Source organism: Ruditapes philippinarum, unplaced genomic scaffold, assembly GCF_026571515.1.
Source record: "Ruditapes philippinarum isolate M1 unplaced genomic scaffold, ASM2657151v2 ctg758_1_1_1_1, whole genome shotgun sequence".
Classification (NCBI taxonomy): domain Eukaryota; kingdom Metazoa; phylum Mollusca; class Bivalvia; order Venerida; family Veneridae; genus Ruditapes; species Ruditapes philippinarum.
The window spans coordinates 134,326-151,765 of NW_026865780.1; the positions used below are offsets into that span (position 1 = coordinate 134,326).

Sequence of the window (17,440 nt, forward strand, 5' to 3'; positions counted from 1 at the left end):
TCATTTTTGGCCAAAATATTGGTCCGGCCAAGGCCGGACCGGCCGGACCATCGACGACGGCCTTGTAGAGGCATGTAAATAGGGCAATTGATCTTCTCTAAGCTAACTAGACAACTGTCCATAATGAAAGAATGTTAACTCTTTGGTGGGATTTATACTCTGGTAGGATATTCAATCATAGCTATGAATTGTAAGTGATTTTGAATCAGTGACCTTAATCTCTGGAACAATGCTGCCATTAGTAAGAACATTTAAATCTGAGTTTATGATTTTAACAGAAAGTAATGTCTTATTTTTAACAAATCATCACTATATGTTCATACATCCTGGGCTTTGGTCTCCCAATATATGGTTGGCTGAGGGTAGCCGGCTGCCGAACAATGTAGAGAAATGGTACGACCCACTGCTACCACCTGATTATGAGGTCTCACTAAAAATCGTGGTGTGTCTGAAAAACAAAGAAGATATCTATAAATTAGAAATAACCCTGTTGAACACAGTGAAATAATTATATTGAACAAATGATACTTCCAGAAATAAAAAGTTATATTGTGATCTTTGTATAAAATAATGTTCCTAATGAAAAAGATTCATGACATAACACAATGTGTCAAGACATATTTTGCTTTTATAAGCTTCTTCAGTTAATAACAAAAGAAGTGACTTAAACACGCCAAATAGAAGTCAATGTTTAGACACCCAATTTGTTTTGTTGAACATTGCTATTCCTTGCCTTGAGAAAAATTTTCTCAAGTAAAACTCTAATAAGAAAAACTTCTGTATCTTTGTATGTAAATCGATATATGGAAATTTACAGTCCATATACTTTCCATTGTACCATTTAAAATAATTTTTACTTACATTCTATTTTTAGAGTGGCGGCTGCCTTTACGGCACCGGCTGTGTTTCTTGCGGTACAGATGTATTCTCCCTCATCGTCTGCCTTGACATTCTCTATACGTAGTGTGTTGTCTGGTAACTGATGCCAGTTCTGCTGTTTGACCGTACTGCCCTCTTTATTCCATGTTATATCAGCCTCACCAAGTACCTCACAGTGAAATTCTATCGTAGCACCTTCTTCTGCCACTACACCCTCCGGATAACCGGTTATTTCTGGAACTTCTGTAACCAAATATGACAAAGGTTTTAAATAAACACTAGCTTCAATAATACATAATTTTTTTTTTTTTTGCATGATGAAATAAGAATGCAAAAATAAGGTGATGAATTTTGTGCAAAAAGATATCATCTGATTCAAGAGAATCTCTTTTGAATTTAATCAGTAAATTTTTTCAAAATGACAATATTTGAATAAGAAATATAAAATATTATATAAAATGTATTAACAGCTATGCATTTTCAAGGAATAATCATTAATGACCAGTAATGAAATAGTATCACACTAACCTAGAACTTTAAGCTGCGCTGGTGAGCTCTGTCGTACTCCGGCCGTGTTAGTTGCCAAACATACATATTCCCCGCTGTCCTGTGTTGTCAGTGTGGTAATTGTCAGATCTCCGTCCTTGTGTTGCGTGATTCTGTCTCCTAATTGTACAGGTCGGTCGTTGTGTTGCCATGAGATTGTAGGATCTGGTTCCCCTCTTGGAGGTCTACAGTGCAGGGTTACAGTAGAGTGTATAGATCGTGTTGTGTCTACTGGTTCTTGTCGGAAGTCGTCTTTGATCACTGAAAATTGAACCAAAACATAAATATGTATTTTAAAATTGTGCGATGGTCATAAACATTTTACAATATTTTAAAAATAATACATTTAAAACAGTAATAGTAAGAAAACAATGTGACCAATTTCTAGTCGCCCTATGAAAAGGTAAATTCTAATTTTTAATTAAGGATGTGCTGCCACTTGGACCGTTTTATTTCTATAGCAAAGTTACCATAAAATACAGTAGAGTATTACAGCAAGCAACTTTACGCTCATTGCTTATTGCTGGACAGATTCAAGAGTGTTTCAATAAGCCTTTAGATTCCAACACAATCAAACAAAAATAAATTGGTATAAACTAAACTTATGATCACAATGCAATCTTTCTCTTGTGACATACCTCTTTAACCAATATCATGATTGTACCACATAGTTTAGAACCACTGTTTTCATATAATAATGAAATCGCATAATCTGCAGAATTTCAATTGTCGGTGATGAAAAAGCACAGACTGCTTCTTCATGGCTTTTATATTGTTTTGTTGAGATTATTTGGCAAACCCCTGTGTCTAGATCATCAGATACCAAAATATTCCCCGCTATAAACATCACTTACAGTCTGCCAGATTTTGTTCCTACCACAAAATTTACTCTTGTTTCTTTCTTTAACATAAAAACATATAAGGCGGCCCAAAAAATACCCTTGTGATTCAATCATCTCTTCTAAATATATGATTTTTTTTACCACTATAATACTCAGCATTAAAGCCATACAATTGGGAATCATATCAAAATATTACCAGATTTTATTGCAGACTTCATCCAAACATACAGGGAGGCCATTTATTTCCACTGTAGAATAACATGACATGTTTTATGAGACGCTGATAAAACCCAAATCCATCCTAATTGACATGAAGTATGTATAGCAACAAACGGTTTTACAAGTAGTTTATACTGTCAGGCAGCCATTAAATAAGCCGACTTATCATACCCAGTTCATCATGTCAGCCAATTAATACAGCGTTGACTAAATAAAATACTGCAAATTGTCTTTGTAAATCAGATTGCCCTGTCACAAAGTGCCTGGCATTCACCTATCCCACATAAAATCATATGCCAAATTTTATTTACCCAAATCCATCAAAACACATGGACTTTGGGTACTTTATAGCCAACAAATGCTGATAAGACTGTAAAAATGCTTGACAGATATTTTATTAGACTTGATTTTTGTCCATTTGCTGATTATCACTACATTACTTTAAAAGCTTCTGGAGGATACAGAGTTTTTTCCATACACAAGCCTCAAGGAAACAGAATAAAACGCTTATTCTGCATCATGTAAAAAATGTGGTCTTTTTCTCTGAAAACAAGCATTTGAGTGATCAGGTTGGTCTAAAAACCGTCACTGCTTACAAATTGAATTCCGCAAAACAATACAAAATTAATGGAAAAATTGGAGGAAAGAAGCACTAGCATTCATGCATCAAAACTGGATTAGATTTAAAGGGAGACTTTTCTTTTGCTTTCATGTCAAAAGACGCCTCCATTCTGCCTGCAACCTTGCATCTTTGACCCATCAAAGTCAGTTTAAAAGGGTTTTAATTTTCTACAAGAAGATTTAATACTTTTACTTTTAAAAAAAATATCCAAATAATTTAAATGTAATGAATATTCATGAAGTGTTTTTTCTAAAGATCTGTACATTTTAAGGTTTTAAATTCTTACACAATTTACATTCAAATTAAAACAAACTTAGTGATCTGCCTCCATTCAGTATTTTATTTAATCCATACCATGCTATAATTATATCTTTCAATCTGGACTTAACCATTCATCATTTTTCAGGGAAAATGTCAAAATATGTACACACTAAATAATAAATAATTTAGAACATGATCAGATGGCATGGCCATAGGACACAGTGGCAAAGGAGTAAGAAGCCTTATCCAGGGTACATTATAAACATGCTAACTAAAGGGAAAAGCAGTTATGGTTTTGTGTGTTTGTTGTTGGTGCTGTTGGGATTATTCAACATTAATTAGGTCATTTGACAATTGTCAAACTTTAATATGGAGGAAGTCTTCAGTTACATTATTTAACCACTGGGTAGACACAAAAGTAAAACATCTGCATGCCTACTTGACAGGACTCAGAAACAAACCAAAGAAATAAGGGGCAAGTGGTTCAAAGTTGGCAACCTTGACCTCTTGGACATGAAGCTCCAGAAAAAATATTTTACACTTATTTCTGTTACCATTCCATGACTTATTTTTTTCATTATGCCCTATCTATATTCAATTACAGTATGTATTCAAATGCAAAAAGCATTTCTAATTTGCAAAAGAATTGTCAGCGTTTTTTCTGCGTTGACAATGACCCATGTCACTAATTTTCATACTGAAATTTTTTTTTCAAAAAAATAATGACCTGTGTATGTTTCAATAATGTCATCAAATGATATTTAACATACTTCCTTATTCCAACACTACCTCAGCTTTTAGTAGATTGTGTTTTAACAAACATGTCATAGATAGTCATCAGTACATGACACCTTGCTTGTATAGACAAGAAACAGACATAATGTTGGTTTGTTTCACAGGAGAAAATGGTGCTAAAATTCAGACTATTATATCTAATAATTTCATCTCCATCCAAAATAAAACTTTCATGTCGCACTTATGACCTTCACATCTATTTTTTACTTGATTTCACAGCTTCAAACATTAACATTTACTATCAGGTAAGACCTGACAAAATATTTGGGATACTTTCCTATGAGAAATTAGAACGAAATTCTTCAATCCCTAACATTTGTTTAAAATTCATTTTTTTCATTGACCTGAAAAATATTTACTGTAATGTTATTTGATGAAACATTCATAAGAAGAACTCTGTAGTTGAACTTGAAGTTGAGCCTTAACTTGCTGAAACCAAAAGTGCTAAGCCTTTGCCACTGGTATTTCACAAGTTTCTATACTGTTGAATGGCTAACTTTAAATTTTGATTTAGTCAAAATTGATATTGGACCGTTCCAAAAATGAATGCTGTACCAGTGTATTTGAGAATTTAAATAGCTTAAGCAGTTAAAAGTTTATGTAAGTGTTAAAGCTTATTAACAGTTCTAGCCTTTATTTTTGATTTAAATTTAAAGCAATTGATCTTTAAGCGTATAGTAAGGTTTACAAAAAAACTCTTTATTGCTTGGACACCCATTTAAAAAAAGCTTATCTAATATTCAAACTAGTATTAAAATTAAAAAAAAATCTTTTGGATAATACTAAGCAAAGTGTTTTCCATCATAATACTTTAACATATCAACTTTATAATTTATCAGCTATTATTTCTAGATTAGATCATGACACTACATGAACTCCCATTTATTTTCAGAAGGACAAGTATTGTATTTATTTACTTTACTCCCTCAAAACCGCTTTGTTTCTAATGCCAAGGAAGAAAGAGACCACCAGGGTTATTTCTAAATCTAGATTTAGTTGCAACCACTTTTAGTACACACGGTCTACGCCAAAAAAAAAGGAGAAACAGCCTATTCTTTTCTTTTCATTGACATATCTAATTTACTGCGGAATCATGTAAAAAAGTGGGAAGAACTTGTATACAAAGAAGTGCCAAAACTCTTCCAGGCACATGTATCATATTTCTAAATAAAAACATCATTATGTAAATCAATTTGGTAATCTTCGGTGTACCCTTAACTTTCCCACAATATTGTTTTCTTTGGCTAATAGACGAGAATTTGCAGCTAAAATTAGAAACTCAATGAATTCTGAGCATTGGAAATAGATAGGGAAAATATGCAACTTGATGTATTATTCTCATTGAAAAATATACAGTTTTATTACAGTATTTTATCAGGTCAGGTTAACTTCAATTTCTCAAAAAGAAGGTAATGTAGAATAAAATACTGTGAATTCGCATGAAATTTTGTGGTTTTGTCACAATAATTTTTCATGGGTTCTTAAATATGTGGACTGTTCATTTTTCCAAAAGGCAAGATGTAAAAAATGTAATAGAAAATTGACAATTAACATAATTTATGCTTATGGTAACAAATAAAATACTATCTTTGGAACACTGGTTAAACAAGTTTTTTATCAGAAATTTTTTGTTGTTGAAAATTTCCCTAACTTATAAATAGTTATGTCCAGATTCAAAGACGGACAAGTCCATTTAAAAAATATTTAGCATGGTAAGTGTCAAAGACGTACTAGGTATGTTCAAATTAACAAAACTGATTCTTTTGTACATTCAAACACAAATATAGCATTATTGGCATTAATGTTAAACTAACCTGAAACTTTAACAGTGGCACTTCTACTGACCGCCTCGCCAAACATGTTCTTAGCTTTACAGTGGTATGTTCCAACATGAGTTTGATTCTTCGTGTAAATAAAGCGGAGGAAAAATAGTTGACCAGAAGCCGGCAACATCATCCTGTAATGATCCTTGTCAAACTCTACTTCCTTCCCGTCCTGGTACCATGTGATTGTTGGTGGTGGATTTCCTAAAATATTCATGTATTAAAATAAGTTATATGTTGCATTATATGATTTGGGTATGTCTCTAAGTAATGAACATGATTATCAGTGAAATATAATTCACACGACACCCTACTAAGCATCATTATACATGTATATATTGTCACTGAATTGACTAATCTTCCTAGGAAAAAAAAAGTAAACCATTCTGCCTCTTAAGAGCAGCTGCTAGTGCAATATAAATTATTTTTCTTTGTAACGACCCGCATATAGATTGAAATACTATTAGCTTTTGACTCAAGCCGTACAATAGCACTGTTGTGAAACTATTTTCTAAAATTAAAAATTTCTAGTAAAACATGAATTTGAACAATTTTTATTATTTTGAAAACATTTTGCTACATAACTTAACAGACTTAACAAGGTTTAACGCTTGCATGTGTGTGGCAGGAACAAAAACTGTATAAAACAAAAAATGAAATCTATGTTTGTGTCTTTCTGCTTCATAAAGCTTTTAATCTTTACAATAAAAATCTGACTTTATGACTGAACATTATGAATTACGAGGCCTGATAAGGAGTGTGCGGGTTTTTAAGTTTTTTGCTTCCTAGCTTGTGTAAACAGCATTAATTACTGTTAAATATTTACCTTTTAATAACATCCTTTTATTTTTTATAGACACACAACTAAAAACTGCTTCAAAAAGTGAACTATTAAACATTATCAAGCATTATATCTTTGCAATTGGATTATTTGCGGAAAAAAAATATGCTTTAAAAAAAACCTGACATAGTTATATGCATAACAGGAGCCGCTCTGCTTACCCTAGTTTAATAAGTAGCTATCGTAATCAGTAATATCTTGAAATTGCATTTCTAAACAAACTTTAATGGAATAGTTTTCAAAATAAAATTTATAATTAGCTACAAACAGTATTTCAAATTTTAGTTCACGATGTTATTCTGTTAGTTATAAGAGATCAGTCTCCAAAATTTGCCAAAAAAACGTTTCAGGGAGATTTTCACGTTTTTTTTAAGAGACACATAAAATTGCAAACCGGTAATCTAAGTACATCGTAAATGTAACAAGCTGTGAAATGAATGTATTAATATGCAGAAAATTGCATAAAGTTTCAGGCTTTTGCAAGCCAGTTATTTCGAGTAAATTGCTTGCACAAAATGCATGTGCAAATATTTACATTTTGTGCAAAATTTTCTTCCATACCACGAAAATTTGACACATCATTAGGGTTGGCGGAAAGTTGATGTATCTTCTTCCTTTATCTTATATCAGTTACAACCATAATTCATCAAGTCATTCTGACAGGATATGGTACAAAATAAACATCATTTTCTTAAACAGGTTTTTGCTTTCTGATCCATCAATGTTTGGAGTCATTAACTACATGGATTTTATTCATACAGTCGAGACTGCCTAAGCGACCCCCTGATTTAAACGACTCCCTGTCTTATCCGACCTTGTTTCAGTACTCCCAACGTATTTTCCTATATAAATGGTCTGAATTAAACGACTCCCTGTCATATGTGACAAGCGACCCTAATTGTCTGGTCCCAATGCAATGTTTTGTCTGATTTAAACGACTTTCACACCTTTTAATTGTCCGTTAATCAGATACAGATTAACTATTATAACACCCAGAGGGCCAAATTAATTAAGTCCAATTATAATCCAGCACTGTAGGCTAGCAAACAAAGTCTACACACTTCAATCTCAATTACACAGTTAGCATGTAGGTACCAAGTGACGTAGCGTCGGTTCATGGGAATCATGATGCAATCATGTGTGTGTAATGTACTACCTAAGTAAACTGGGTTAAGACTTGTGTTAGATTTTTTTTTTATTATAGAGTGCCCATGGAAGATTTTTTAGGCAGCATTGTTTTAATTTACCTTTCTATGGCTGCATAATTAATACGGAAAAAATATTGATACCAAACCAGAAAAAGCTTTGGATATGGATATGTTTACAGTAAAGATCCTGTAACACAATTTTTTCACGGTTTTATTTCATAAATATGATGCTCAAATTAAGATTTGTCAATATTGTAAGTTCAAATAAGCATAATTTAGAAAGATATCACCCAATTTAACATTTAATGTAAATAAAAGCCATTAAAGGGAGGTAATTAGAACTTTATTTTCTATAAATTCTAAGTCAATTTTCCGATAAGAAATCAGTGCATGTAATTTATTGATTAAATATAATGTGCACAAATTTTTGCAATAAATATTTTACATATTCTTTAATGTTTGAAAATGGTTTTATTTGCATAATTATATCCATATATATTTTTTTGCAAGATACGTGATCACAGGAACAATATCAATGTTCTTTAAGTCACATTGGTATATAGACAGATAGATTATATTGAGACTGTATTTAGAGACTCCCTGTCATATGCGACCTTTTTTAGAAGGTCCCTTGGAAAGTCACATATGACAGTCTTGACTGTATATAACATTACATACAACATAACTATTACAATACAACAAAACTCATAAAGACACATTATTCCTTTAAGAAATGAATAGATTTTTCCATCTTTAGATAGGGCAAACATTGAGTTTTAAAATGTATAAATAATGATTTTAAGGCAATGTCACATATTTTTCACCTGAAGAAAAAAATTTTACCATAAAGTAGCAAATGTTAACAAATTAGTATTTTGATTTCCATACAAAATACCAAATCACTATAACTATACTAATTAACAAAACAAATTTTTGCTTTCTGATCCATCAATGTTTGGAGTCATTAACTACATGGATTTTATTCATATATAACATTACATACAACATAACTATTACAATACAACAAAACTCATTTAAGACACATTATTCCTTTAAGAAATGAATAGATTTTTCCATCTTTAGATAGGGCAAACATTGAGTTTTAAAATGTATAAATAATGATTTTAAGGCAATGTCAGATACTTTTCACTTGAAGAAAATTTTTTTACCATAAAGTAGCAAATGTTAACAAAGTAGTATTTTGATTTCCATACAAAATCACTATAACTATACTAATTAACAAAAGCAACAAAAGCAAAGGATGTTTTTGTTAAACATTTTTGAGAAATAAAATTAAAAGTATTTCTGTGGCATAATGGGTGTTAATAATCAAATCATTTGTGATGATGAGACAGGAATTTATCAATTAACACAGTTTTGAACCATAGTATGACCAATGTGATTTTACTAAGCTTTTTGTGTGACCTGATGGCCTTACCTGTGGCATGACAATTCAGACTTCCTGGCAGGTTCCTGGCAAAAAACTCATCTTGTGGTCCTTCAATGATTTGTGGTGATTCATGCTTGTTACTGGAAGAGTGACCCTGTACAGGTGAGGCAGGCTCTGGGTTGGCATCAACTGTAAATATAGTAACGATTGGTTGCATTAAGTAACATCATATAATATCAAATCTACATGTAAATAAGAAATTAAGGTCATACACATTATTTCTATTTCAAAATAATCAAATGTAAAATTTTCAACATATTTAAATAGAGGCTGACCAAGTTTTTATTGTGTAATAATTTCCCTATGTTATTTCAAATGAATGAATGAATGACTGACAGAACAAACCAATGAACAAACAAACAAACCAAACCACCATTCCAGCAATTAACTATAATTTTTTTTTTAATTTGTCAACTATGCACATCAACTATACACAGTCATGTCATGGTAAAATAGATAAACGAAGATTAGTAAAACAAATTTTCATGAGAAAACAATAACTACCATCATTAATCAGAAAGGTAAAATGTAGGCATTTTTCATTTTGTTTCTAACTGACCATATACATGTACACTACCCACTTAATTATAAACATAGAAGAAATAAAACATTGTTCATGTAAACAAGGGGAATCATGGAAGAAAATCTGAACATTAATGGCTTACAACAGATGTCATAAAAAACCTGCAAAAATCAACATCTTAAGGCATTTAAGTATGTTTAACAGTTATGGTTTATGTTAAATGGCTTATAATCTTGGTTTTTCATCAGACCACCCCAGTATCTCTCAAATTCAGAATTGTCAGAAATCACCATTACAGTTGTTTTGATAAATCCCTGCAGTTTCAGAGTCTTGTTAGTTTGGAGATTTCCTACAGAGATTACATAATTTAGATAATTTATCAAATACTGTATACACATACTGATATGTTGATTGGCCTTAAAGGCATTCAGTAATTTTCCCCCATTTTCTTTCAATTTTCTAGTTTTTATTTCCATTGAGAAACTTTTCAGAGACAATGGCAGATTACTGCAGATAATGCTAATGTAAATCTGTCATCAGCCTACAGTAACATTCATTCAAGTGTACCAATAACAGCTGTTTCGCTGTGCAAGTCTGGCAGCTTGGTGAAGCTGCACTGTAGAATACCCATTATTTAATCATTATCAATCACTTAAAATGACTGTTTTATAAACAGCGACCTGTCAGTCACTGGTGTCAAACACCCATTGGCCTTCATCCATCTAATTACAATATTCTAAATCCTTAAATCCAATAATTGATATATCAGACATCAGAAAATTAACTTGTTGCTCTTTGGGTTAATCAAAAGTCCATTAGGGCAGATGTATCAAAGCAGCTTACATCATTAAGCAAAATAAGACTGAACAATCAAAGCATTCCAAAGACTTATCAACAAAGCTTACATCACCTGAATTCAGTGACACAAGAAAAAAAATCAAAGTTGCAGAGAACACGACTTCATTTGGTATAAGGCTCATAGAGTATTTTAAAGGAATGACAATTACAATCTCTTCAAAGAAGCTTCCTAGAATTACAGTTCTAATAAACTATTTTTTTTTTCTTTTCTTTACATCATCAAGCACTTTCAGGTAGATTCACAACAAAGTAGCTATATAGCTTCTAATACATTTACAATATTTTTTTTCCACTTAAAAAACATTTTAGCTATATCGTACATTTTAGCTACATACATTTTATCAGCTTGAGCCAATCACTTATTATCAATTTATATCCTTCTTCCAATTTATTTATTTACCATCAAACCCATTTTCTCTTCTGCCATACTTATAAACAACACCGATAGCAACAAATCAATCCTGAAAGGATCATTGCTGTTGGGAATGAAACTATATCAAAATAAAACAAACAATCAGTGAAATATATCCCCCAAACCAAAATAAAAACCCTACATGCTTTGTGTATATAAATCACCTTATCTCTGCTTCATAAACACCAGTGGTTTATATCAAATCCCATCACTTTTCATCAAAGTTCATTTCAGGTGAGAAAAAAATGTTGAAAGACCCCTTTCCCCAAAGCTGAAAGGAAGTATTTCATGAGAGTTCTTTCCACTTTTTCTCCATTCCTAGAAAGTGCAAGCATTCTCTATAAAGAAATATGAGGGGAGGCAACTTTGGATCCACAATTATTTGCAGCATTTTTTTTTTTGCAATTCTAACAGCAATTTCATAAAGTTGTGAAACATTTTTACTTCCATGAAGTGACATAAATACAGCATAGTTTAATTTGAAGCTATAACAATGTCATTAAGACAGGGTAGTAGATCACATTTTTAAAAGCCAAACAATTGTCAGAATAAATCTGAACTTCTCGTAAAACTAAAATTTTTATATTGCTATCTTTAACAGACAAGTTTGACTAAATTACTTCAAAATATTCCATAAATTTACAGCATTTTCCTTCTAATGAATCTGGCGAGCATCTGTTTCAGAAACCTCAAAAACGACTGATGAGAACTACCACCAACCCCTTCAAATAGCAAATAGCATGTTCCAAATCAAAGTCAGATGAGTCTATTACAGGAATTTAGGATAAAAAGGTTTGCAAACATGCCTGAATTGAAGTGTTGAATTTGCAGAAAACAGAAGAATGCATCTAAACAGACAGGTTTATTGCATTACATAATAAACATGTTCAAATATACAATTAAATAAAACCTTTGTCTTCCTCTGTCACAATGCCAGACCGGATTTCTCGCATTTTTCTTGACAATGTGCTGAAAAGGTCTCGGCAATCTTCATACTTTCCTCTAATAAAGTAATTAACAAGATGACAAAATGCCATTACAGAATTAACAACAACTCTTACACTCCCCCCAACCCTTTGTTACCAAGTGCGCTCTCAAGAATATGTCAAAAGGTTCTCCCGACAAAACATAGATTGAATTCAGCAATGCTGTCACGCCCCATCCTGTCATTTCAATTGTAATATATCTTCAATTGTGTTACATGTTTTCAACTTATTCTGACAACATTGTAATCTTTTCTGGATCAGAGCTCTGGGTACGCGTGTGCGCGCTTTCATGCTAATAGAACGCTGACACAGCCAAAAATTGTTAATTCAGCACTCAACCTGTTCTTTTGATTCTGAAGCAAGCAAAAAGTTATCAATTATACAAATAAACAGAAATGACTGCAGGATAACAATCAAACCTTCTTTGTAACATCTAAATGTTAATGTTTAAAAACACTTGACATTTTACTTTCCAGAGATCATAATCATAATACTCTTGCCACTGTCTGAATTAAACTATCTATAGACAGGGTTTATCTTTGTGACTATCCGATGTTATTTCTCAAGATTTAAATTAATATAATATACACATTCCAAACATTTGATAAAGATTGGACAAATTTCATATTATTTAAAACATTCAGCATTATTCATATCATTATCCAATTACAGTACCTGTCAATTGCTTATCAGCTAAATGCTGGGTGTGAACATTTTGGTGTCAGAAGATGACATCACTTCACTGTTGTCTAATTTCTGATGGGTTTTTTGTTTGTTTGTCTCTGTTGATGTTAACAACAGTTTTTAGGACAATAGTTTTAGGCACTTTATGATTAATAATAACCAATGCAACACCACTTGTTGTGTCGTCTGCTGCAAGGTTTAAAGAGCAACAACAAACAGCAACATTATCTGAAAAGACCACCCATACCGATTAGGATGAAAAGACAGTACATGTCAAGACAAATTAATGATGCAATCATTGTGCTTAATTATTTATAAAACATGGAGAGAAAAACACAACTGCAGTTTACCTGTCAGCTCTAGTTTCCACATTAAGGATGCAAATATTTTCATGTTTGATAAAAACCAATAAAACCCATCTGCTGCTGGTTTTCTTCTGCTATAACTCTTCTTTTTTTCCAGGAAATAATTATCATAATCAAAGAGATTACGCATTATCAAACAAGCTTCGAGTAATTAATTAAGCATTAAGTTATCATCTTTTACTTGTTATCGATTTAGTGTAAACGTGTTGTTTTTTTTCCCCAGCCAATATGAATCATTAATTATAGTTTTATACTAAAAATTTAACTTAGAAAAACGAAAATCTTGTTAACTATACATAATTTTTTTCCCCCAAAATTAATATCCAGTTTCTTTCTAGTTTTATTTCTCTTCTAAACAGTTGTTTGCACTGTGCAAATTTAAGACTTAATTTAATAAGTAATTAATTTAGATGAAATTCAAATGAACTCATCTGCCTAAATTCTTCAAACAGAAGTAAAGAGTTGAAATTGCATACTTCTGACTAAATACATACATGATTGTCTAAATTTTCTTTAATACTCACACCAGCCTCTTGCTGGAATTTTCTTTTGAACATTTTAATACAAAGAGGCACACTACTATTAAAAGGCATCTGTTTCACTCATGAAATAGTGAGAATAATTTCTAGCCCATAAAACAATTTAAGATCAATTTACAGGTCACCATATCAACTTTAGGCTTCTGAAGTATACACATATCAACATCTTTGGCCCACACATCTTCATGTGACATAAAAACCTCATATAATCAGAAATGTTATTATACTTTAATTGTACTTGAAGGTTTTCAAGTGGTAAAGGTCTCCTGTTTATATGGTCTGCAAATATGCATGTATATTCTATTCAAAACAAAGGGAATTACGACCTACCCCCATCAGAAAATTGTCTACATCAACTCTTAAAGATTGCATCCATGCTTCTGATGAGAAAATAAGTCCATTAAAAAAAATAGTTCCAACTCAATTATAGCCTTAGCTCTTTACAAACTCATCTTGGAAGTAAACTAACAATACTGGACATTCAGGAGTATGGCATTATGAGGATATTTTGTCTCAATTCCCAGAAGATAGACATACTTTCTGTGGTTCCATAGATGCTGACCCATCATTACTATTGGCCTATTTATATATAATCAATGGATGGAAAAATGTTGCAGATATACTCATGTTTTCTCTACTACCAAAATAATATTAAATCATTTGCCTGACTTCTTCAATTTCATGAAGATTTGGGCACTCTAATGAAAAACATCATCACATATTTCTCATCTAAAAACAACAAGATGTTGAAGACTACTTAATTATTAAACAATTGAATTCACCAAAGTTCAATCCTATATCTTTACAAATAGTTTTATTTTACTCCAATGCACAATCAAAGCACTTACTTATAATTTATGTAAATTTAAGAATGCTAAAATACACAACGAGTATTATGTCATAATTAATTATACAGGCCAATTGTAAAAACAAACATTTATAAATCAAACAATGGAGTAAAACTCTAAATCAGCATCTATCAGCAAAGGATCTTACCATAATACATGCTTCAGACTTTCCATATTTTGCAAGCTTCATAGGCCTCACTGGAAACCCATGATCATGGGCAATTCACTCCTAATGTTTGGGAGCAACTCATGTGTGGCAACAGATACAAAATTCATTGTTCACTCTTTGATGTTCATGGTAGAAAGCACAATTACACACAAGACCTTTGATTCTTAAATTCACATCACTTGCTTATAATTTTAATTGGAATTGCAGGGGATCAAATTCACAACCCATGGATTTGTAATCAAATAGTGTTTTCATTCATATCACATACAAAAATAGATTATGAGCCTAAATATCACCTAGCTACTTGTCCCAGGCAACTATCACAGCAATTACTTTGGCAAACAAAAAAAATGAAAACATTTATGGAGGCAATGACTTTAGCAAAAAAAGCAACATTTTTTCTCATGAATCTACTTGATATAAGTTACACACCACAGAGTACTACTTCCAAATAAAAATAAATATCAGTTAATTAGAACATAGTTTCCAGGCAAACATTGTAAAATTAATGGTATATGCCACCTCATTATGATACTATGGACAATTCATCTATCACAGAAGCCTGGGTGAAAAATCCACTCCATATAACTAACAAAATGGGAAAACTTACAAAGAACTCCTGGTAAAAATGTTATAATAGGAATGGAATTCTGGCTCGGAATTTCCACCGCTGCTGAAGTGTTTTGAGTAAAGGTTTCAAATTAGTATTCTGACATATGACATCATTTATGTGAGGCTGAGTGCTAGGAAAAAATATCATAATTATTGTACCCCCTTCCTTAAATTAATAGTGGTACCTTATTATCCCTAATGCACGCTCCATACAACTTGATATCAATTAGAACATATTTGAATGATCAGACGGACACTATCTTATATGAAGTTATATTTTAAAAGTATCCAAGTTCAAAGGACTGAGGTTTTAGGCAAAGTGAAAATTATGTTGATAGATCAATAGATATCAAGAACATTTCTTACGGAGAAACAGAAAAAGAAAAACTTTGAAGATTAAGGAAAAAAGTGAGCATGTATTTGCTAATATACAGTCAAATAAGATTAAAATCATTTTAGCAGTGCGCAATCACCAATAACATCACATATTACAGCTATTATGGCCTTTCCTTACATTTTTTACGGTATTTTATCCCCCCCCCCCCCAAAACACTTATGTTCTTCACCAAGTACTGTGAGTGTAAGCTACTTGTTTTTGCATCATTCCGCAGGCACATATAGCATTGTTAATATTGAGAGCATACCTTGAACCTGGTATGTCTGAGACACCAGAGCTATCATAACAATTCTAATTGTTTCTCAAGATGAAGACATGTGGGCCAAACAACATCAACTGCCTTTGTTTAATTGCAAAATATCCCAAAAGTCCATGACCCCTTATAACTGTTCTTATGTTATGTTTTGTTTTCTTATTGAAAGAGTACATATTTGTCAAAAAGGTCAAAGCACTGACTCTTAAAGTGAAACAAAAGAAATTAGTTAACTTTGGAAGTGAGAGAGAGGGTACACTCCTCCCAGCTGTAATGCCATTGTCACAGTTTGTTTTTGAATGGAAAAAGCTTAAGAAAAGTCACAGGATCCAGGTATTTGATTGGCCAGAAAACAGCACAAAAATGAATATTAAACAATATGAATATCTCAATACAAAACAAGATTTATAACCTTAAGTTCAGTAGGATGAGTTTAGATTAGGACAGTATATTTGGTAGCCAACTAGCTGGCATCAACTTAATCTACCAATGCAACCAGTGAAGACATTTAACATCAGCTTTATCCTGATTGAAACATGGATAAATCTACTTAAATATTTTAGCCTTGTATTTTAGGGTTACATTTGGTTGGATAAGAGCTCTATGGGACTGTTATTTTTCAAAATGTTTGGCTTGTTATTAAATTATATTCATACTGAAGCTTTTAGCATCATTGTTATGTCAGAACTGAGTCATAAGATAAATGATCGTTCAAAATAAACAGTCAAATACAATAGCATATGTTTCACATTTATCTCTAATTTCAAGTCATGAAATTACTATGAAAAACATCTATTCTCAAAGGCAGAGTCCCGCCTTGAATATATAAAATCTAAAATAATGTTTTCGACTGGTTAGCTGTTCAAAGAGCCCAGTAATGTTTTATAACATTAATGAGTTATTATCATCTATTGGCACTGATGTAATCTATTACAATGATGGGATTTATTAGAAATTAACGGCCACTTGAAAGGCGTGAAGAGAATCATTTGGAGACGTGAAGTCATCATTATGTAACACGTGCATTTCCCAGAGTTAAACTTTTGCACTTTCCAGGGAATGTGCATATTACAAGTTATATTGCATATTTTCGCACGCCTTTCCTTGTTCCTGGAGTATACATTTGTTTTGAATTTTTTCATCGTATTTATTTCTTTGTTACTGAATGAACTTTCATGTTTAGGTAAAGCAATTTTTCCTTGATGATCATTAGGACATTTCCATAAAAATATATACAAACCTTTATACATAATTATAACACAAAAAAAACTGTTTATGGGACCTTAGGGGAAGTAACAAAATTTCAAAACACCCCAATTTTATGACAATGCATTTATCTTCAACACTAAAATTTACGGAACCAAGTAC

At 31.9% G+C, this 17,440-nt stretch overlaps 1 protein-coding gene across 1 annotated transcript in view; it reads right to left on the reverse strand.

The window, feature by feature from the left end:
* The window catches only part of LOC132730300 (roundabout homolog 2-like), a 186,374-nt gene that overhangs the window by 27,759 nt on the left and 141,175 nt on the right, over positions 1-17,440 (reverse strand). The window contains exons 5-9 of the mRNA XM_060716193.1: positions 9,415-9,555; positions 5,979-6,191; positions 1,408-1,686; positions 862-1,122; positions 324-448 (exon numbers count right to left, since the gene is read on the reverse strand). Of these exons, the coding sequence (XP_060572176.1) occupies positions 324-448; positions 862-1,122; positions 1,408-1,686; positions 5,979-6,191; positions 9,415-9,555 (1,019 nt within the window). The remainder of the gene's footprint in view (positions 1-323; positions 449-861; positions 1,123-1,407; positions 1,687-5,978; positions 6,192-9,414; positions 9,556-17,440) is intronic.